A 21,910-nucleotide genomic window follows, 5' to 3' on the forward strand; every position below is an offset into this window, starting at 1 on the left:
TTACATAGTTACATAGTATTTGAGGTTGAATAAAGACATTAGTCCATCAAGTCCAACCTATTAGGATCTCATTCTAGGAGTACCCGTACCCCTGTATATTAAGGTCCCTTAAGAAATCGTCCAAAAGTTTCTTGAACAATTCCACATTATTTGCTGAAATCACCGCATGTGTTAATATTATAGAACAATGTTAATACGTAAACTTTAAATATATATTACATATCTGTAAGATAGCAAACTACAGTAGAGAATTCAGCAATATTTAGAAAAGTGCCTATCAAATAAATAAAATAGGTTTAATTGTAAGCAGAGCTATATTAAATAGTTTAGGACACTTTTATTTAAAAGCAGCACAGTGATAAAAGATATTAAATCATTATATATTTTTTTCAAGAAATACTGAGAATAGCATAAAACATATCAATAAAATATGAACTGTGAGAGCATCTATCTCTTCTTCAAAGATACAGGCAGTTGACGTGATGGAATCATGAGCCCTGAGATGATGGCTTTGCAAGGTTCATTGTCGGTAGCACATATGTAAAAGTTTTGGATTATCTAGAAAAACCAGAAGTATAAGAAAAAATTATTAACTTTACTTTAGAATGGGTATTATATTATATACAGTATTAGCATTCAAAACAATTGTATCTCTAGATAACTTTTTCTTAACCACTTAGGCCTTCATTTGGTAGCAAATGTGGATACATATATTTGTATTTCCTTGTTTTTTATTGGGAATAAATAGTAATAACATTTGTAAAACAAAATGTTTAACCAACTTTCGCCCCCCCCGTGTATATCGACCACAAAATAAAATCAATAATGTACTGTATGCTCATTAAAATTATATCACATTAGTGCCACTGGGCTGCAACATAGCATAATGGTAAAGTTCATAAAGTTCAAATTGAAAATATGCGTTTTACTTTATTCACCTTTCAATGATACATTGTGGTGAATGCAGGGAACAACGTGTTGCTTAAATTGTTAGCATAATATTAAGATAAGATTAAGTTAGGTTCATGAGTGAACAAATTAGCTTGATGGTGACTTTTTCACACTTTTTTTGGTAATTGGAGAGCAGATCCAGATCACCCATGCAGCTGTGCAGCAGATCACTTCTAATAGTAATCTATTGCTATAGCCATGTCCTACTGTTGTCAGAAAAGGCTGCATAAAGCTCTGCCTGAGCCTCCATACTGACAGGAAGTGCTGTGACATCACTACAGTCCTGATGTAAACATTATGAGGAAGCATAGTGTTTATATAAAGACACCAGTTGACACACCAAGCTGATAATGTCTGAGAAGACTATTTCCAAGAACAGACAATCAGGCTGAAATCTTAATTTCTATATTTGGCACCATTTATAAAGATTAGCAGCGCATTCACTGAATAGAGACTGTACATTCTCCCTAAAGTGCTCCTACTTTATATAAAATATGCAGTGAATGTCAGTGAATCTATTACAATTTGCATTACATTTTATAAGTAAGTGCCTAAGATACACGCACCCTTCTTCTGCTTATATCATATTTACATTTATATAGCTATACATTTTATGGCTATTTAAGATTTTTTAGCACCATAATCAAATGATCTCTCGTGGTTCTTCTCCTACCTATCTAAGCACTCCTGCAGTGCCACCTATAAATCTAACTTCTCCTCTCCTCTACCTCTTTCTGTAGGGGTTCCCCAAGGCTTTGTTCTTGGACCCCTTCACTTCTCTATCTACATCTCCTCCCTTGGTCAGTTGATAACTTCACATGGCTTCGAATACCATCTCTATGCCAATGACACTCAGATATATATTTCTACTCCACAACTCAGTCCCTCAGTGCCCTTGCGTGTCACTAATCTACTAACTGACATATCGGTCTGGATGTCACAACACTTCTTAAAACTCAACCTTTCAAAAACTGAGCTCATGATATTTACACCCAATCATGCACCTTCCCCCAACTTTTCCATTGAGATTGACAACACAACTATGCATCCCTCTCCCCATGCTAAGATGCTATGTGTCATCCTTCACTCGGACCTCACCTTTCTGCCCCACATCCAATCACTATCCAAATCCTGCCGCCTTCACCTTCGTAACATCTCCAAAATATGCCCCTTCCTCACCAATGAATCCACAAAGCTACTTATTCACTCCCTTGTTATCTCTCATCTTGTCTATTGCAACTCCCTCCTCAATGACCTACCTCTACACAGGCTATCCCCCCTTCAGTCTATCATGAATGCTGCTGCTAGACTCATCTGCCTAACCAACCACTCAGTGTTTGCTACCCCCCTCTGTCAATCCCTACACTGGCTTCCAGTTGCCCATAGGATAACATTCAAAATATTAACAACCACTTACAAAGCCATCCACAACTCTGCCCCCAGCTATATCTCAAACCTTGTCTCAAAGTATCACCCTAACTATCCCCTCCGCTCTTCCAAAGACCTACTGCTCTCTAGCTCCCACGTCAACTTCTCCCATACTTACCTCCAGAACTTCTCCAGCATCTCTTCCATCCTCTTGAACTCCTTACCCCAACAGGTCCATCTATCTCCTACTCTGACTACCTTTAGGCGATGCTCAAAGACTCATCTCTTCAGGGAAGCCTATCCCAACTCAGACTAATCACTGAACTATCACTTTCGCAAGCAATTAATTCCCCCACAGGGTACGTCCTCTTGTATCACTTGCCCCTCCCTTATAGATTGAAACTCTCATGGGCAGTGTCCTCCTTACCATATAGTCTTGAATTGTATCGTAATGTCTTCCTTTTATTGTAAACCGCTGCGCAAACTGCTTGTGCTATATAAATCCTGTATTATAATAATAATAATGTACATAAGTTAGTATTACCCAACACAAAGCCAACTGAAGCTGCAACTCTGCCAAACGTCTTCCTACACACATTCTTTTTCCAACACCAAAAGGAGTGCTTGAGAAAGGGTTAACTGAAGCTCTTGGCTTCAACCACCTCTCAGGTTTGTATTCTCGAGCATCAGGAAAGTAATCTTCATTCCATGTCATTGTGTGAAAGTTAATCATTGCTGTAACCTATAAACATAAAAAAAATCAAATGTTATTGAATAACTCAAACTTTAACATGAGATAAAAATTAAATAATTACAGTGCCAAAAGCTTATAAGAACAATTTAAGCTGGACATTTAACAGTTGTTGGAAACATACCGTATACTTACCAAAAATATGCACATTCCAGCAGAGCACAGAAAAAAAATGTCATCCCAGCTCCCCCATTTTCAGCTCCCCCATTTTCAGCTCCCCCATGAGTTAACCGTAAAGGAACCACATTCAGGGAATCCCTCCCAGTATCAAACGGGATCTGCATTATGAGACCTGCTTGATAGGTCTAAGTCAAAGGTGAGCATTAATCCATATGGGCTGAGATCACATTCTACCTGGGGCTAGTTGGTTTCATCTGTAACTCACCGGTGTATTATTGGATTTGGAACTACTGTGAATTGTAACACATATGAACTGAGAACAATATTTGAACAATCATGTTTGAGGTGTTATTTATGAATCAGTCTTCTTAACACATTTTGTGGGATGGACTTGTTTGATTTGTAAGCACAGGAATTGTGATCACGTTTTTAATATCATGTTAGAGGAATTAATTACATTTTTTATATATTTTCTATGTGTATGTATTTTCATAGGATTGTTCTATAAATACTAAAGATTTGTAGGGATCAAATAGGGATTTTCCAGCATTGCTGTGCCCAGTCTGGTAATGGTGTCTCTATTTATGACATCCCAAGTATACAGAGCAGAGTGGGACCTATTCTTTATCTACATTGCCTATGCTGCACTAAACCTACTGAATAATATTCCAGATAGCAAGCAATTCTGCTGCAAGTTTGAAAATGACTTGCCAAGCTTCACAATTTTGTTGCACAATTACAGCAAGTCTGCATTACAAGTCTCCAGACTAGCGAGCTTGCAGAGCTCTTGCTAAGAGCTGCAGGACTGTTGCTGTAGACTTGCTGCAAATTCAGAAAGTGTCAACTAGAACTTGTGCTGCAAGTGTTCTGCAAGTCTACAACTTGCCAGGAATGTGTGCAGCAAGTTAACAAGAATTACAATTTAACCCGGCCACGAGTTTGCGGTAAGTTATCCTTGCTATCTGGGATATTGCCTATTTTCCAATTTACTAAGGGCTATTACTCCCATTTGCTATAGATCAAGTCTGTGTACATAAATGGTCCTCATGAAAAAGCAGTTGTTTGTTACTTGTTTTAAAATACTTTTATTTTAGATGTAAAGGTATTTTGGAAAACAAAATGGAAGTCCACTTGTTTTCTTCTTAACAGTCCCTAGACATAAAAAATAAGCCCTTTAGGGGGTTTTCATGTGCCGTCACATGCTGTTTAGGCACCCTCAAAACCCAAAGCTCTATCTTATACATATAATAAGATCTTATGGTTGCGAGTTCAGGTCCAACTTCTACCACTTTTTGCACCTCACTATTGGTCTACAGTTATGGCAGCCAGGTTAACTGATCAACAACAAGGCATGAGTCTTGGGAATAGCCAGTCCCTCCACATGGTATCTTGCCATTTGATTTGGAAATAAGCCCTGATCTTGACAAGTCAATCTGGGATTACTTGCAGACACAGAAGAAGTAGACAGTCAAAGTCTGCAGTGAAATTATGGCAGGTTTTTCAAGATGCTTGGAACAAATCAACAAGTAAGTAAGTAAAAGAAATGCTGTTTGAGGCTCCATTAACACCTGCGCATTTGGAATTCAGTGCGTTTTTGCGTGCGGTCGTACACGCAGACAAAAACTTTCAATTTTTAAAAGACATGCGTTTGTGGCTACGAACAGCCAGAATGCGTGAAAACCACCCAGAAAATTGTGCATCTATTTTTTGCAGTGTTCTGCGTTTGTCTACTCTTATACAAACGTGCAGGTGTGAACAAGCCCCATAAAAATGTATTGCTTTTTGTGTTTTGCACCTTTCTGCTCATATGGATATGCACGGAAGAATGCTCAGGTGTGAACCAGGCCTTAAAATCATAGGGTACTCACATTAAATATTGATTTAGTTGTTGTTTTTCTTTACTTTACCTGCACGTTCCAGGACATTTCTTGATCAACAAACACAATTCACATATTATTTCAAAAGCTACCAGCTACCAATCCCAAAATATAACAAACTCAAAAGTGTTTATCCTCCTGTTCACAAAGCTCCTTAAATGTTAAAATTAACACACAAAAGTGTTGTTGTGCCCCAACTCTACGATATCAATTATATCTATATGGGAGCAAATCCAAAAACAATTTGAAACCAGTGCTCTAAAGTATTGGTATGTGTGTTGCAAAGTAGCCACTGCTCAAAGTTCACTCTTGTGATGGACTACAAACTCTCGTTTAATATACTCATTTGTATTGAAGTTATAATCTATCACAGGAGTGAGTTTGGAGAGGTGGCTACTTTATAACACACACAGGAACCATGGGAAACAAAAGTAGCTACCTTCCAGAAGGAAGGACAGTGTCAGCACCAATTCAGAGATGATTTGAGGATCTATAGCTGAGTGATACACAAATAAGCTACATTTTTATTAATAGGGTACTTGAATGCATTTTTAAGGTTTATCTCCTGAGTATAGTGTTACTTTACCATTTAACCACTTATGGTTATATGAAAGCTTAAAACTTTTAGAATACAGTGAAAATACTTACACCTCCTGGAATCAAATATCCACCAATATTTGTGTCTTCCTCCATTGTGCGACTGGTAAAAGGCACTGTAGGTGTTAATCTGCCATAAAATGATATATAACACCCTTAACTTTGCTTGTTTCATTTAACAAAATAAAAATGTATTTTATTTATTTATTTATTTAACAAAATAAAAAATAAAAAAACTATCCTGGTGCCTGCTTTTTAGGACTGGTCTAACTAGGAGAGTTTAATGCAAATCTGTCACCAACTTATCTGAGAAATTCACACAAAGGGTTTAATTCTTTGATTACCAACTGTAACATTCCTCCTGGAATCAGGATCCCTCTCCAGGAATCAGAGAATACTGCTTTCAGCAGTGAGTGAATTACAATGAGAGCTTGTTGGAGCCGGCGCTGATATCAAAGCTGGCTCTGCTAAGCTCTTATCCTAATGAAAGAACAGCGTCCCTGGTTACCCAGTAACCAGGTGACGCTGTTCTGTCATTACGCACTGAGAACTCGGCGGAGCCGTCGTGATATCACGTCGGTTTTAGCCGGGTTCTCAGTGTAATGACAGATCAGCGTCCCTGGTTACGTGGTAACCAGGGACGCCGATCTGTCTCTGCAAGTGGCTGGAGCCGGCCACTTCGGCTTTCACCTCGGCTCAGTTGAGCCGAAGCATATGCCTTCGGCTCAACTGAGCCACTCGGCCAACTTCGGGAGCTGTACGGGCTATAGTGAATAGACCGTACAGCAGCCCTTCGGTTCTACTGAACCAAAGGGGTCCTGGGGCCGAAGGATCAGCCGAAGCTACGGCTGGATCCTTCGGCAGCTTTGTGAATAGACCTCTAAATTTCCCAGGAATGTCAGCAAAAATCATGAGATTTTGGTGAAATTTCACCATTTTAGTAAAATGTCACCCTTTTGGTGAAATGTTTTGGGTCAAAGGAGAATGTGAAATTAAGGTTTTTTTTATTTATTAAGGCTGCAGCAGGCTTTACATGATTTCTGAAGGATAGGGAAGCTCCACTGTTCTATCTTGGACCTTTGCTTTAGCCAAAAAATGACTCCTCATTAATCTAAATATTTCATGGCAATTTTGCTAATGGGAAAATCAGTAATTTTACAGTAAAATAATTTTCTTCATTGTTAAAGTAGCATTAAAGTCTTCTTTAAAGTCTGCGCCGCTCGCTCTTCGGCTGCAATACACAGGTCCTAAACGGCCGTGATGGAAGATGAGAGACTCAGAAGAAGTGCATGTACGCAGCTAGGAGTGTGCACACAGGACAGACTCAATGGGACAGGAAGAAACAGCAGTATAAAATAAGTAAAAATAATAATAACCTCATAGATTCTTTAATGCAAGCCTTTAGATATGGCATATTTTGCAAATGATCAGCAGATGGTGACTGTCCTGGTGGTAATATAGTCCGGATTTCAGCTAGAACTTTTTCCTGCACTTTACTGTGCCTTGATAAATTGTATATCAACCATAATAGAGCATTTGCTGTCTAAATGTAAAAAAAAATAGGAAACAGTCCAAATTGATTATAAAGCTTAATTCTGCACATATTGTATGAATGCTTTATTTTGCAAGAATATTTTAAATATATGTTTGTAGTTTGAAAATACTGTTCATGCCAATGTTCCAATAGTGCAGTGTTCACGTATTGATATTAGAGTTGCACAAAATGTAAAGTTTTCCTTAAACTAAAATTTCAGTGAAAATCAGGAGAATTTGCCAAAAAACTGACCATTCATGGAGCAACGCATTAGAGTTAATATAGAAGGCAAATTTGAATTTATATATATAAAAAATTGCATAACTTAATTGTCCAGAAAACTGCAAGTATGTAAATTAAATTGATTGTGTTTACAAATGTCTGTAGTTTAATTTCTCTTTTGGCTGAATGTTCTTTAATAGGTTCATTCATACAGAACAGAGTGAATGGGGAAAGTACTGCATTGTGACCACAAGTTGGCGATAAGGATCATATTCAATCTGCTTGAGAACTTTTCTTTTGTATTATGCTTGACTGGCTACACTGTTTTATAAATATTCAACATTATTATACTGTATGAGCATACACATTTAGATACATAAAGAAAACGTACAGTTTCTACACCTCCAATCTGCAGTTCGGTAAAAAGACCAGACAGCTGTTTCTTGGTGAGAGGATGATTGGAAGATATTGTGTTAAGTAAATCATTATTCCATGCAGGGCTGGATTTTAATCTCTTATTAATAAAGTATGTTGCTGGTAAAAAAGGGGAGATATAAAAATAGAAATGTCATATTTAGGTTTGATGAAATTACCTCCTTAAAAGGAATGTACATTTTACCTATGTTATTATATACAGTATAAAAACATAACATTTATTTATACTTTACACAATAAAAACTTTTGTTTTACATTTATACAAAGCATTAATGTGTACATATAGCTAAAGTTTTTGTTTGTTTTTTTAGTTTTGGCTAGGGTAGGTATGGACCTATGCCAGGATTCTCTGGGTGCTGGCTAGATAAATTCACCCTTGTTCTTTGACAATTGTCACTAAGACAAAAAGTGATGGGAAATCCAGTGTTTTAGGTGGTTACCAGAACAAGAGATGAGAGTAAATCTTTCATTGACAGCATCTGTTCCATTAGCAACTGTCTAATTCACCACTTTTTAGAGATTTCCCATCACTTTTAGTTGTATTTTTGGTACAGAAAATGATGGGACATCTCCCCAATTATGAAGGTCAACAATATATATATGTGTATATATATACACATATTGTATATATACTGTATATACAGTTACAATGAAAATTATTCAACCCCCTTCATTGCAAATCAGGTTTATTGGCAAAATGTACAAACCTTTGGCTGCTTGCAATGAACAAATCACACAAAAGCAATAGGTCAACACAACAAATGTTTCAAGTGGTTTTCCCAAATTCAACTGAAAATGCAACTTGACTAGACTTCTGCAGTCTCAAAATCATGCAACCCTCTGAATACTGTAGAATCCCTCACTAGAGCCCACATCTGAGAGCAGGTTGAGAAAAACCCTCTAGACCTGCAGCAAGATTTAGTGGCAATAGTCAAGCAGTGAGGTTTCAGTTTGCACAGTAATGCTTAGAATGTTTCCATGCCAGAACTCCAGGGCCAAAATTGGCTCAAATTTGCTCAAAATCATATACATAAACCACAGAGGTTTTGCCTGCGCAGTGCGACTTTGGAGTCCTGAGGCGGTCCGCTTCACAATATGTCTGGGCAAGGAGGAATGAAGCATATGCTGAAAAGAATGTCCTGTGTCTACAGTTAAGCATGGTGGTGGCTCAGTAATGCTCTGAGGCTGCTTTGCATTCTCTGGCACTAAAAACCTGCAGGGTATGGAAGGCAAGTTGGATTCATTGAAGTATCAGTGAATCCTAGGAGAAAACGTCATGAGGAAGCTGAAGGTTCGGAGGGTCATTGGACCTTCCAACAGGACAGTGATCCCCAGCAAACCTTAAATTTCACCAAGGTTTGGTAGCGGAAGAAGTCCTGGAAGATTCTACAGCGGCCATCGCAGTCACCTGACTTAAAACCCCATAGAAAATCTCTAGTGGGATTTGAAGAAGGCAGTTGCAACACACAAACCAAATAATTTTACTGAATTGGAAGCTAAGATTCCTCAGGAAGGCTCTCAGAAGCTGGGGCCTGACTATGCATCTCATTTGCAGCAGGTCATAACAGCAAAATGGTGCTCTACTAAGTAGTAAAAATGCTTGCCATTAAGGCATCCTAGCAGTACATCCTGCTTATCACATGGTGATAACTTAACCATGCGTACTTCCTTTATGAATTGTGCTGCCATGATGACTACTGAAAATGTTTACTACTGTTTAATGACTAATAGCTTTAGCTAATGCTTTCTTACTCTCTTCTTTGAGGATTTCCTCTACTGTCTCGCATATTTTTTTACGCTTAGAAACAAGTCATGGAATAACATTATACTGTACATCCAAAGTGGCTGTATTCAATTTGAACTGGTGAGAACTCTCACCATCTAGAGAAAAAGCGAGTTGCTTTAAGAGTCAAGGAATAATTTAAAGGTTTTCTATAAACATTGACCCATAACTCTTAAAACAATGCCTTTGAAAACCTGGATTTATGTCTTCTGGACTACTATCCTTCACAATGTCTGTACAACAAGGACTGTAGTTTTTAGGTTTTCTAGTGGGAATTTGTTCAGTACATGATACCATACTTGCATGTGGGAATCTGTATGGATGCCTGTCACCTGTTACAGCTTTGGCCCCATCCAACACTGTATGTTGTTATTATTTGATTCTTTAAAGTGGTGCTAGCACACTACTGCAGCATCATGAACACCAATCTGTCTGTACTGGAACTAACACCACTTACAAAAGTTTATCAATGGCAGCCTGGGATGGAATCTTGGTTGCACTAAGTAAGAGACTCCCTAGAAGGTGGTGGGGATTCTGCCAACTACAAAGTAAGAGGGTAGACTTTAAAAAAAGATACCTACAATCATGTGTTAGTCCAATTGTAAAGTATGATAATTGAATACCTGTTGAAAATATATAATCCCAAGCTTCTGTATGTTTTTGCCATGATTTTGTGTTAAATTGTTTGTGAAGATCTGCTGAGGTTACAATCAGAGGGCCTAAATACTGCATCATCTGTGAAAGCAGAACAACATTTATATTTACCTAGCTGATATAAGTTTTACAAAATTAAACTAATATCATTACATATTCTTGTAAACATTGTCATGATCCAGATCACTTTCCATTTTTCTTATGCCCCAGTGAAGCTCACATTAAGGATTTAAAAGTTTTTGAAAGTACCCCAAGCTCCCATTTACTTAAAACCATAACGTAGCAGCTACAACTTTAAACTAGAACTGTGGTCAGGCTTTGGACATTCAAATATTTACATATTCTTAGCAAGCAATAAGCCCTCACTGACATATGCAGTTATAGCCAATGTGGAGCAGTTCATCCTCAAAGTTTACTATAGAAGCTGTGAAGTTGGTTCCCTGCACTTTTCTCTCTCCCTTCTTCCTGTGTATCTGCTATTTGTTTACATTAGAGATTAGAAGACTGCTGAGTTGCCAACAAAGTAAAATGGCTGTAAACTTTGAACATAAATTACTTCACATTGGCTGCAGCTACATAGGTCAGTGACTGCTTGATTTAATGTGGAAATAAAGTTTTTTTTGGGGTAACAGGCAGGTTTTTATGACAGAAGAGAATGTGTACGTCTCTTCTGTCATAGATCATTCTTCCTGCACTTTTTTTGTGTACACTTAGCACAGTTCAGCTCAGAATCTTGGCAGGATTGTTTGCCAAGAGGAGGTAGCTCCCATGCATATATTATGCCATCTAGGACGAGCTAATCAAAGGCTGGGAGAAAGATGGGAGCATTGGTGAGGGAGGGGAGTGTGGACATTGCAGGAGGTGATCACTTTGAAGGGTGAGACTGCCATAATGTGCCAATGTGATGTGCATACTAGTTTATTATGGCTAAAGGTCTTGGTTGTCCTTTTTTTGGGGGGGGGGGGGGAGAATTTACTTGTGCTTTAAAGGTTAGTTACTGCTTGTTGAGAAAATGGAATTATTAGAATGTCCATAGCATGGCTATAGTTCTACTTGTCAATAAGAGGGACATGCTATGGTGCTTCTATTCAGCAAGCATATCAAGGGACAGAACAGTAGAAAGGGAATTTCAGAAGCAAAAGCAGATGGAGGACTAAAAAGAGCCACATTAAGTACAGATAAAGTTTTTTAATCCTGTCCTAGGATGACAACACTGCCCATATCCATAGAGCATACATATATCCATAGATGGAGCAGTGTCATCCTAGGTCAGTAAGTGTGTTACTTACAGGATCAACAAGTGAAAATAAAGGAAGAAATCCTGGAAATAGAAAACGAATGCAGTCAACACATCTAAGGAGTGGTAAGTCGCACCAACACAGAAAGCCATATATACATTTCTTTGGCATTGGGTTCAGTTACCTTTTTAGCACTCTAAGAGGGTTATTCACAAAGCTGCCGAAGGATGTAGCCGTAGCTTCGGCTGATCCTTCGGCTAGCTTCGGCCCAAGGACCCCTTCGGTTCAGTAGAACCGAAGGGCCGCTGCACGGGCTATTCACTATAGCCTGTACAGCTCCCGAGGTTGGCCAAGCAGCTCAGTCAAGCCGAAAGCATATGCTCGACTGAACCGAGGTGAAAGCCGAAGCTGGCCGAACGGCCTGCTACTGACAGCTGGGCGGAGCCAGCCGTCATCTCACGGATGGCTCCGGCCACTTGCAAAGACAGATCAGCGTCCCCTGGTTACGAGGTACTCCGCCGAGTTCTCAGTGTGTAATGACAGTTTAGCGTCCCCTGGTTACCTAGTGACCAGGGGACGCTGAACTGTCATGAGAGCTTGTCGGAGCCAGCCTGGTTACTAGGTAACCAGGGACGCTGATCTGTCATCATGATGAGAGCTTAGCAGAGCCAGCTTTGATATGACCGCCGACTCCAACAAGCTCTCATTGCAATGACAGCTGGTCCAGGCCAATAGAAAACAGTTAGGTGGAGCTAGCTGTCACTGCTAGCTCCGCTTAATCGTTTTCTATTCTTTTTTCTACTTTTTTAAACTGTTTTTCTATTCTGCTCGGTACCGCAGAGGTACCGCAGAGGTACCGAGCAGAATAGCTGAGCCGAATGCCGCTCGGCAGCATTCGACTATTTACTCACTGCTGTTCGGCCCCTATGAGAATAGGCCGAACAGCAGCGAGTAGCCTGCCGGAGGTTCGGCTCAGCCAATCCAGATGTTGGATCAGCTGAGTCGAACTCCTTCTGCCCTTTGGGTCAGCCAAACATGCACAGCATGTTCGGCCGACCCGAACCCAGCCACAGCAAGCCGATGTACGGCTGATTTCAGTCGGTGTACGGCTGATTTCAGTCGGTGTACGGCTGAAATGAATAGCCGAACGGAGTTCGGCTCATTTCACTTCGGGTCGGTTATTCACACGGCTGCCTTCGGCAGCTTTGTGAATAACCCTCTAAGTTTATCTCTTGACTGTTCAAACTCATATCAATTTAAAAAAAAATTAAATCAATGTATTGATATGCTTAAAAAAATTTAATCCTTTTAAAATAAACGGGTACAAGTTCGGAAAGAAACGTAAGCTGTAAATTCAAGTTTTGTACCTTTTTTACTGATTGTATGTAAGTCAAGGCATCTTCTGTACAGGATTCTTGGAGAAGTCCACATCTCTCATTGTACAAGACTGAACAAATTACTGCAAAGGGACATAACCATTACTTACATCATTTACAAGTGCAAACAACTTACCAAAACGTTTTTTTACTTTACTTACTTTCATATGAAAGCTTGTTTAGTTCAAGGTACAAATCATCAATTTTCCCATCTTGGTCACATATTTGGCTAATGTACTTAATAAAATCTTCCAGTACCTAAAAAGTGTGATACAAAACAAGCTATGTGTATAGAATGAGAAATAAACATTCACTCACTTGAACTAGTCAGTCATATGAAGAAAAAGTTTATATTTTTTCAAGGTGGATTTTCAAGCAAGAGTGCCAGTGGCACTATGTTCATGTATTTTCCATGATTTATAACTTGCTACCAAAATCAAAATAATTTAGATGCCCTTTGGCCTTTTAGAAAATCATAATATCAAAGTCAGCCTTGTTTCCCTATGGTGTGTACATAATTTAGGATAAGTTAAATACCTCATTAATCTTTACATCCATTTTTGATATTTCTTTAGGTTTCATGAGGTGAGCTTGCACAATTTTTCTCATGTTATGCCATTCTTCTCCTTCACTGTAAAGTAAAATATATAAATACTTATGATACACATAACTCTTCTTCAAACTGTACACATGGTAGCAACAATTTATTATTATTTCTGCAGAGAGCAGCTTGGTTTTAAAAAGAAAACACCACTCATAATGAAAACAATTTCAGTGCTTTTACACAACATTTAATTGACCAAAAGCAGATTGAGTGTACTAGAGATCTTTAAAAACTTTGCAATTGTTCTTATTCTGATGCAGAGATACATTTAAAGATGCAGTTCACTTTGAAAAGAGATAGTGCAGCTTGCCTTTTTCAATGGGTGGAGGATCATCAGATGAATTGTTGGGAAAAAAGAAAATGGAACAAACACACATATATGGAGTGTGCAATCCCTAGTGTTGAATAGGTCCCTGGAAATCATCCCCTCAATGGCACTGTAAATCACAATATTTAAAACCACCTTTGCCGGTATGTATAATATGTCACCATCACTTACATGGTTAATTTCTATATTTAGTTCATGGATCTGTGCATTGCTTAAAATGCATTTTGTGTAGAATATAATGCTTAAGATGTCTGTTTGTGTAACTTCGTATAATCAGAGGCTTCTTATAAGTCCACTTTTTCTGAACTGGTGCACTGTAAAAGAAGAGGCAATATACTTAACTTCCTGTATCTTGAAATGCCTCCACTTTGCTTCTCCTCTGCTGCTGCAGGTAGTTAACCATTGCTGTGGTTCCTCCCACTAGCTAGTATGCCCTCTAGTGATGTAACACTGTAAGCTGGTAGGGTTGACACTACTGCTAAACTAAGTAAAGGTTAGAGACCCAAAATGCACAAATGTCATTGTTATCTACTGGTAGAAGAAAATCTGGCAGTATAGTTTTTCCACCAGTAAACCTGGAGGTGGCGTGGTGGTGGAGATTGGGGGTGCTTATCTCTAAAATAATACATAGCAGTTTTTCTTAGTGGTGATCAGGGAGGATACCTTACCCCAACTTGTAGTGTAAACTATAAAGATACACTTTTTTGCTTTCCTTGTTTCCAAAATATAAGTGCAATTTTTTAAATAATACTTATTGTGGCTACAAACTGGTGCACTCCATTTCTTAAATGTATCTAAATAACAAAACTGGGATATTTTGACAGCTTAAAGAAAATGGGAAGGCACCAGTTTAATAAAGAAGCCTTGCATACATGCAATAAAAACATTCATTTATAAAAATAAATGGTTACAATATCATTAAATAGTATACTAAAAGCATTTCATATACAACTGGAACTGACATTTATATACTGGTATATCATTAATGGTGACTGAAGAGCAATATTGTAAAAGGTACAGCACACTAACTAGAGCTAAGGATTGCTACATATGATCAAAAGTGGCTTGACTAGCAATCTAATAAGTCAATGACACAAGGAGTATGCTGGTGAGGGGTGTTGACTTGTTTCAGCAAGTTATCCAGTGAGTTGTTAAGATGGAGGTTCAGCATGTCAGCCAGGCAACTAGCAATTTCAAAATAGATTTGATTACAACTGTCTTGTTTCTCTAAGGATAAACTTAATTTAATAGATCATTGTGTAAGAGAAAATCTTATATTTAGTAGAATGTGTATGTATATATGTGTAGTAAATAGCACATTATGTGCAAATTCATTTTTAAATAAAGTGTGCTATAGAACAAAATAATTTTATTTGACACATTCCCATACAAAAAAACAATGAGCACTTACTGTGTAAGCAGACCATACTCTTCTCCTCTATGCTCTCTATACATTCTCCAGGGTTTAATCTCCATTCGCTTTGGATACATTGTTTCTTTTCTTAGGAGAGTTTCTACTAAAGTTGGGTCTCCAATTTGCACTGACTTAAAAAATCCAAGATTCATCCTAAAAATACTTCCAAATTGTTGATGATATTTTAACTGAAGAGTGACAAAACAATAATTTTAGTGTCTGCAACTTTAACTGATAATATTTATAACATTCACATTAAATTAACAGTAATTAAACATACTATGTTATTTTGACTCATGTCTTATGTTCATATCAATATTTGTATTAGTACTAACCATAGTAGTAGTAGTAACAGTAGTAGCAATAGTAATAGTAGTAGCAGTAGAAAAAGTAGAAGTATAGCAGTAGAAACATAATATGATATTTCAATTACAGAAGTGGTAATATAAGTTAGTTGTAAAAGCAAGTGCTTATATGTTATATTTACCATAACTTCATGTTGATTTTGTAACCCTCCATTCCAAAGGATATTAAGGAAGCTTCCAATGCCAGGCAAGTCAACAGGACCTGGAATGTTACAAAAAGGCAGAGGTCTTTTAGCTAAGGCAACACATTTAGGTGGTGTGTGAAAAAATGCCTTCTGTATTAAAACCTCAGGCATGCTAAGTGGCAACAGAAGTGAAAAAGTCTTCATTGCAGGTTTAATTACTCAACAAACTTAATTACATTAATCTAGCTATAGTGCTGAATATGCTAAGAGAACAAAATGTGATAGAGAGGCTTATGTAGAGTATGAATCAGTAAAGTGTATGGGAGCACAAGATAAAATTGTGTCTATATATGAGACAGTTCAAGAAAAGGGTATACAGTACTCTTGTAAATCATTGGTTAGGAGTTTTAAGGGGAAGAGCTTTAAAGTGTTTGAAAATAAAGAAGAATGTTTACACCAGGATAGTAAGACTTGGTTTGTCCTTTGCTAATTAAAAAGATGGACCAGTTCAATAGTCTGATGTTCAAGTGCACTTCTTACAGTTCATGCAACATCCTTCAAAAAAGGGTTGACAAAGCCATACAATGAACCCTTTTACCAAACAATGTGGAACACACTAGTATTTGATTTGGTAAAATATAATGTCTTCATGTAGTCTTTTTATATGACATGTTTCTATAACACACCAATACAAAAATGCAACTAAAAAAATAATAGCGTGCACAGCTTAGAGCATGTTATTGCATACTGTGTTCAGTTATTTCATACTGATCATTTTTTTATATTAGGGAAGGAAAACATAATTTGTTTGATCTGGATTAATTATTGAAAAAAGTTTGAGCGTCTAATACTATTTTAAGCCTAGTTGGCCACATTAAAGTAAAAACTGCTTCTAAATATAGTGATCATAACATAATGACAGAACTCAGACTAGTGTCAGCAAGAGGAAAAAAATAAACATTTCACCACTGAGCAAAATTTATCATTGATTAAAATTATTATGCCAATACCTTATAAGCAATGATGACTCAATTGATCTGTGAATATTTACACAGGAAATAAAAATGCCAGCCATTAGTACAACATCTAAAAATGATGGCGGGTTTTCACTTAATTAAAGATAACAGAAAAGGAGAGAGTTCCAATATATTACATTATTTTTAGCAAGGTCTTTCTATACTAGTGAATACTATGAACTAGCAAACTGTGTGTGGCCTGCACTTCTCATATTTACATGCACTCTGTGCACCCAGTTTAATCCATTCTGCTGACATCACTCACTTGTGATAAGGAAGTGCATGCAGACTTCTGGATTGTAGCTTGTTTGCCAGACCGTTGGATTCTGTGTAATCTAATTAAACCATCATTAAAAATACAAGCTGTTTTATAACTTGGCAATCAATCATAACAATCACCATGCACATATTCTCCTCACAGTCAATCCTTCTTTCTGAAGTCTACTTTTATCCTTAAACAAGAACATTTCTCTAAAGCTCTGGGTATTTGGAGGTGTATATAGTTTATTGCTACAATTGCTAAAAATAGTTAAGGACTCTTGGTGAAAACACTTTAAAGACTATTTCCATCTGAATTCTGCATAAACATAGAGCTCATTTAACATTTTTAGCTACCAAACTCAATAACCTTTGCTGGGTCTTTGTTCATAGAACTAAATAGGTATGTGAGAGCTGAACTACTGAACTCACTCGAACCAGATGTAGTGAAAGGACATTGGAACACTAGAGCCCCTGCATAAGAATGCTTTTCACTGGATGGTCAAGGGATGTTCAGAATTATAAACCTTGAGGCAATAATAGCAGCATATTCAAAGGCCTCATATTTACTTGCATACAAGTAAGGTGGGTTATTTTTAGATGTGTTTCTATAAAAAGATGGTTAATTAATGATTTTTAGAACATTCAACAATATAACTGTGTTTTCTGGGACAGAGTGCTAAACTCTGTTCTCATGTTCTCAGATGAATGGGGCCCCTTGTAAAACACTGAAAGTTTTTTCACTCTTGTAAATATAGTTGAAATTAAAAATAGAAAGATGTGTGTGTGTTTATACTGTATATATATATATATATATATAGTATATACATATATATTTATGTTAATGTAAATGCGGTAACATGTGCAAAACATAACAAATATACAGCGCTTTCTAAACTAATCTCAGAGTCTCAGAAGCATTTCCAGATTGTTTCGACATTCTAGTCATATATTTTTTCTTTGCTTCTCTTCTTGCTTTTTATGTCAGTAGTAGTGCCACAACGACAAAGTAGTCATGATTAAAGTGGGCCTTTAGACTAAAACATTTAATTATTTCACTGCATCCCTCTATGTATGATGATTAATAATAGCATAGACACGTCAGGTGTGAAATGCTGTGATTTTGAAATACTTACACTTGCAGAGCATTTACTTCTTCCTTTGAAAGGGCAAAATGACTTCAGTTTGCAAAAGCAATGCACAGAGAGATTGCCTTGTCATCAGCAGAGCTTTGCTGGGAAATCTCATCTGTAATCTCATGAGATCTCATGAGATCTCAGGAAAAGGCATTTTCCTCCCCTGAGATGATGTGCATGGTCACAAGTCCTAGTCACATGTCTAGTCACATGTGCCAGAAATCCAGGAAGTAAAAGGAGAGCTAGTAATCTGCCCTTAGTAAACATGGCCGCTGTCAGAAGACTGGGATAGAAAAGAGAAATAAGGTATGCAAAGAATACAAAGCCGGCAATTATCTAGAAGTATGTGTGTGTAGATTGTCATTACTAAACATTTCTAAAGGTGTATTTGCTGTTATTTGAAAAATATGGGTAAAGGTCCGCTTTAAAGATATTTAGAAGGGTCAAAACAATGTAAAGGAGGACTATGAACTCTGTGGTCTTAAAATGTTGTTTTTTTTGCAATGGAAGCTCTGATGTTAATAACTATTAAATTAATTTAAACTATTAAATTAAATTAATTATCGATATAGAAACCCTTTTATGGATCCCTACAATAAATATAAATCAGATTATAAATCTAGTACTAAAACATTTATTGGTAGTCTGGAGAGATGTAAGATACTCAGGTAGATTAATGTCTTCACATATGCCTTTGGCAACAATTATAAATAATCCATCATTTCTCCCAGGCTGATGAACCTGTAAAATTTTGCTCCAACTGGAATCATACCCTTCTCTGAAATACAGGCAAAGTATAAACTTCCACCTGCAGAAGTATTTTGATAGTTACAAATTAAAAGTTTTATCGATTCGGTATTATACATTGTATAAGTACCATCTGAATTCAAATTTGGAGAAAAAGTATATTGGAAGAGGCAGTCTCTTGAATATCTATAAATCTTTGACAGAGGGATTTGATACTCGGCAGTTAAAGTTTGTGACAGCTTGGGAGAATGAATTAGGAAGTCAACTACAAGACAGAGAATGGTGACAGATATGGGATACAGTAGCCCACTGCTCAAAGAAATCATTGGCGGTAGAGGCCAATTACAAGCTATTGTTTAGATCAGGGGTCTCAAACCCCCGGCCCTCCAGCTGTGGTGGAACTACAAATCCCATGAGGCATTGCAAGATTTTCACAGCCATAGACAAGACTCCCAAAGAGAGATGCATCATGGGATTTATAGTTTCACCACAGCTGGAGGGCCGGAGGTTTGAGACCCCTGGTTTAGATGGTATATGGTCCCCACAAAACTGGCTAATTTTTCAATAAATTCATCTTTGCAATGTTTCCGGGGGTGCTGGGAAGAAATCATGATGGCCCATGTATGGTGGAAGTGTCCAAGAATCCAGAGTTTATGGTCGGAAATATATAAAATCATTAACAGAGTATTGGAAAGGGAGATCAGGAAAGATCAATGGGAATCGTTGTTAAATTTAAAGCCAGAAGGATGTACGAGAGACCAATTTACACTAGTAAGCTATATTTTTACAGCTGCTAAACAAACATTGGCAAGGGCATGGAAGGTGGGTATTCCCTCGGTTCAAAAGGTTAAAAAATAAAATGTCTTGGTACTTAAAGGGGTTCCAAAGCCTCCGTGTTTTTTGCCTATATCTACTGCTAGCAAGTTACCAGTCCTGTAATGCAGCAAATAACTCGTCACGTACATTGTACGTGACGAGTCATTTGGTCCCTTTGTCCCTTTGGATCTTGGGGCGGGCGCATGCGCTGCTCGGATTCTTGGAGGAGTCAGGGCTGGATCAGAGAGCCGCCGCACCGCTGGAGGGACAGATGAAAACATCAGGAAAGAAGAAGATCGGAATAAGAGACATCATTTAACCCCTTCGTGACGAGAGATGTACACTGTACGTCCCGCCACAAAGGGACCAAATGACTCATCACGTACACTGTACGTGACGAGTTATTTGCTGCATTACAGGACTGGTAACCGCTGAGAATCAGCGGTTACCATTCATTAATGGATGCCTCAGTATAGAGGCATCCATTAATGAAAGGGTTAACCTTTTTAAGACACCTGATACCTTAATATCGGGTGTCTGAGAGTCAAAGCAGAGCGGGCAAACATGCCGGCAAAAGCCGGCATTCTGACAGCTCGTATAGATCTATATCTAGAGATATCTCTCTTGATCATATACTGGCTTTTTTTTTTTCTTTCACTTTCAGCAATAGATATATAATTTATCTATTCCTGAAAGAAGAATGTTTCAGTTTTCTGATCGTTGTTGAAACGATCAGAAAACCTTTAGTGACAGCTGAATCCTGAACTGCTGCAGGATCAGTGTCACTAACTTATTATTGGCTGTTCTGAAGTTTGAAGCAGCCTAATAATAACCAAAAATGTATTAATTTATCAAGCAGTAATAGTGAGATTAATTCACAATGACTGCTTGATATAATAAATAAATAAAATAAAAGTTTTTAAAGTTTTTACAAAATAGTGAAAAGTGTAAAAAAAATAGTGAAAAGTGTAAAGCTGTGCTGGTTTTGTAAAAAATACTACAAATCAAAACTGGGAAAAAGTGTTTTTTTAAAGTTTTTTCCTCTTTTTTATATTTTATTTGTCCTAAGTGAGGCGTTAGACACACATATGTGATATAAATATGTAGCCCTATCTGTCCTCTAAAAAACAATATATAATATGTGTGGGTGCACTTTGTAAGAAAGTATATTACTGACGTGGAAGAATCACACAGCAAAAATGTCAAAAGTGTGTCAGTCATTTACGAACAGAAACTAAAAACAAGCTCAGTCATGAAGGGGTTAAAGAAAGTGCTAACATTAACATGGGGGGGAGGGAAAAAATGTTTTGACTTTAATGTCACTTTAATAACTGAGAAAATGTCAGTGATATTGGAAAATACAATCTATGAATTTAAGAAAGTCTGGCAACCATGGATACACAATGTTATGCCATTTGACCTGGATATATTCTTAGAAGATGTGGATAGATATATAGAGACGAACAGGAATTGGATGGGGAGAAGGAGGTAAGGGAATCGAGAGAGAGGATAAAGATAACAATATAGAAATAGTACTGTTATGTTTTTTGATTTTTTTTTTAAAAAAAATTTTAGTTGATGGAATGAGTGTAGGTCCCTCAGAAGGAAGGGTTTTGTGAATTTAAATGTGTCGATTCATATGTTAAAGTGTAAGGATAATGTTAGTGTGGATGTGTAAGTGAAATCAAGAAATAATTTTCTGTATTTTGTAATGTTTAAATTTGGAAAAATCAATAAATAAGTATTTGAATTGTATATTTCACACATTATTGAAGATTGACGTCATCTACTCATGTTTAAAACTTTAAAATGCATTCATCAGAGATAATCTGCCATTCAGACACACCCGCTAGAGACCAACATTAACCACATTAACCAAGGACAACACAATCTGACTCCATAATCTTATGCTCTTCCTCTACCGAACACATTTCAAATAGAGGCCCACAAATAGCTCACTATTCACTTTTTTAACATCTACCTCACTGGTCCTATTAACCCTTCATTTTCCAAATTCCACTTTACTCTATATTTTCTGAAGGATACAACTCCACAACAGGCTAAATAGCAATGCAATTACAGGAACTTGCTTAGTGAATGAGATGAAGCACTAATGACTTCCATCATCCAACACGTATAAGCAAAAATATTTTTTTATGTTCCTTGCATGTGATTGGGTATTCTTTGCAAAGTGA

At 37.3% G+C, this 21,910-nt stretch overlaps 1 protein-coding gene across 1 annotated transcript; it reads right to left on the reverse strand.

Annotated features, from left to right (window-relative positions):
• Nucleotides 1–418: 418 nt before the first annotated feature.
• Nucleotides 419–15,306, reverse strand: LOC108784249 (1,25-dihydroxyvitamin D(3) 24-hydroxylase, mitochondrial-like). The gene is made up of 10 exons (XM_018552999.1): nucleotides 15,250–15,306; nucleotides 13,444–13,537; nucleotides 13,068–13,164; nucleotides 12,898–12,989; nucleotides 10,262–10,373; nucleotides 7,812–7,954; nucleotides 7,041–7,207; nucleotides 5,716–5,794; nucleotides 2,864–3,061; nucleotides 419–558 (listed from the first exon to the last, which is right to left on the reverse strand). Exons 1-10 carry the CDS (start codon nucleotides 15,291–15,293, stop codon nucleotides 448–450), a joined length of 1,137 nt encoding a protein of 378 aa, XP_018408501.1. The 5' UTR covers nucleotides 15,294–15,306; the 3' UTR covers nucleotides 419–447.
• Nucleotides 15,307–21,910: the final 6,604 nt, after the last annotated feature.

Source organism: Nanorana parkeri, unplaced genomic scaffold (genome assembly GCF_000935625.1).
Source record: "Nanorana parkeri isolate BGI_ZX_2015 unplaced genomic scaffold, ASM93562v1 scaffold105, whole genome shotgun sequence".
Lineage (NCBI taxonomy): Eukaryota > Metazoa > Chordata > Amphibia > Anura > Dicroglossidae > Nanorana > Nanorana parkeri.

Excerpts from the sequence above, each read along its gene's own strand:
- LOC108784249 (XM_018552999.1), bottom strand. The coding sequence starts at position 15,293 with ATGTATAGAGAGCATAGAGGAGAAGAGTATGGTCTGCTTACACA. Across the intron at positions 5,795-7,040 it reads TGCATTAAAGAATCTATGAG|ATTAACACCTACAGTGCCTT; the intron begins GTTATTATTATT and ends ATTTTATGGCAG. Across the intron at positions 3,062-5,715 it reads GATATTTGATTCCAGGAGGT|GTTACAGCAATGATTAACTT; the intron begins GTAAGTATTTTC and ends TTATGTTTATAG.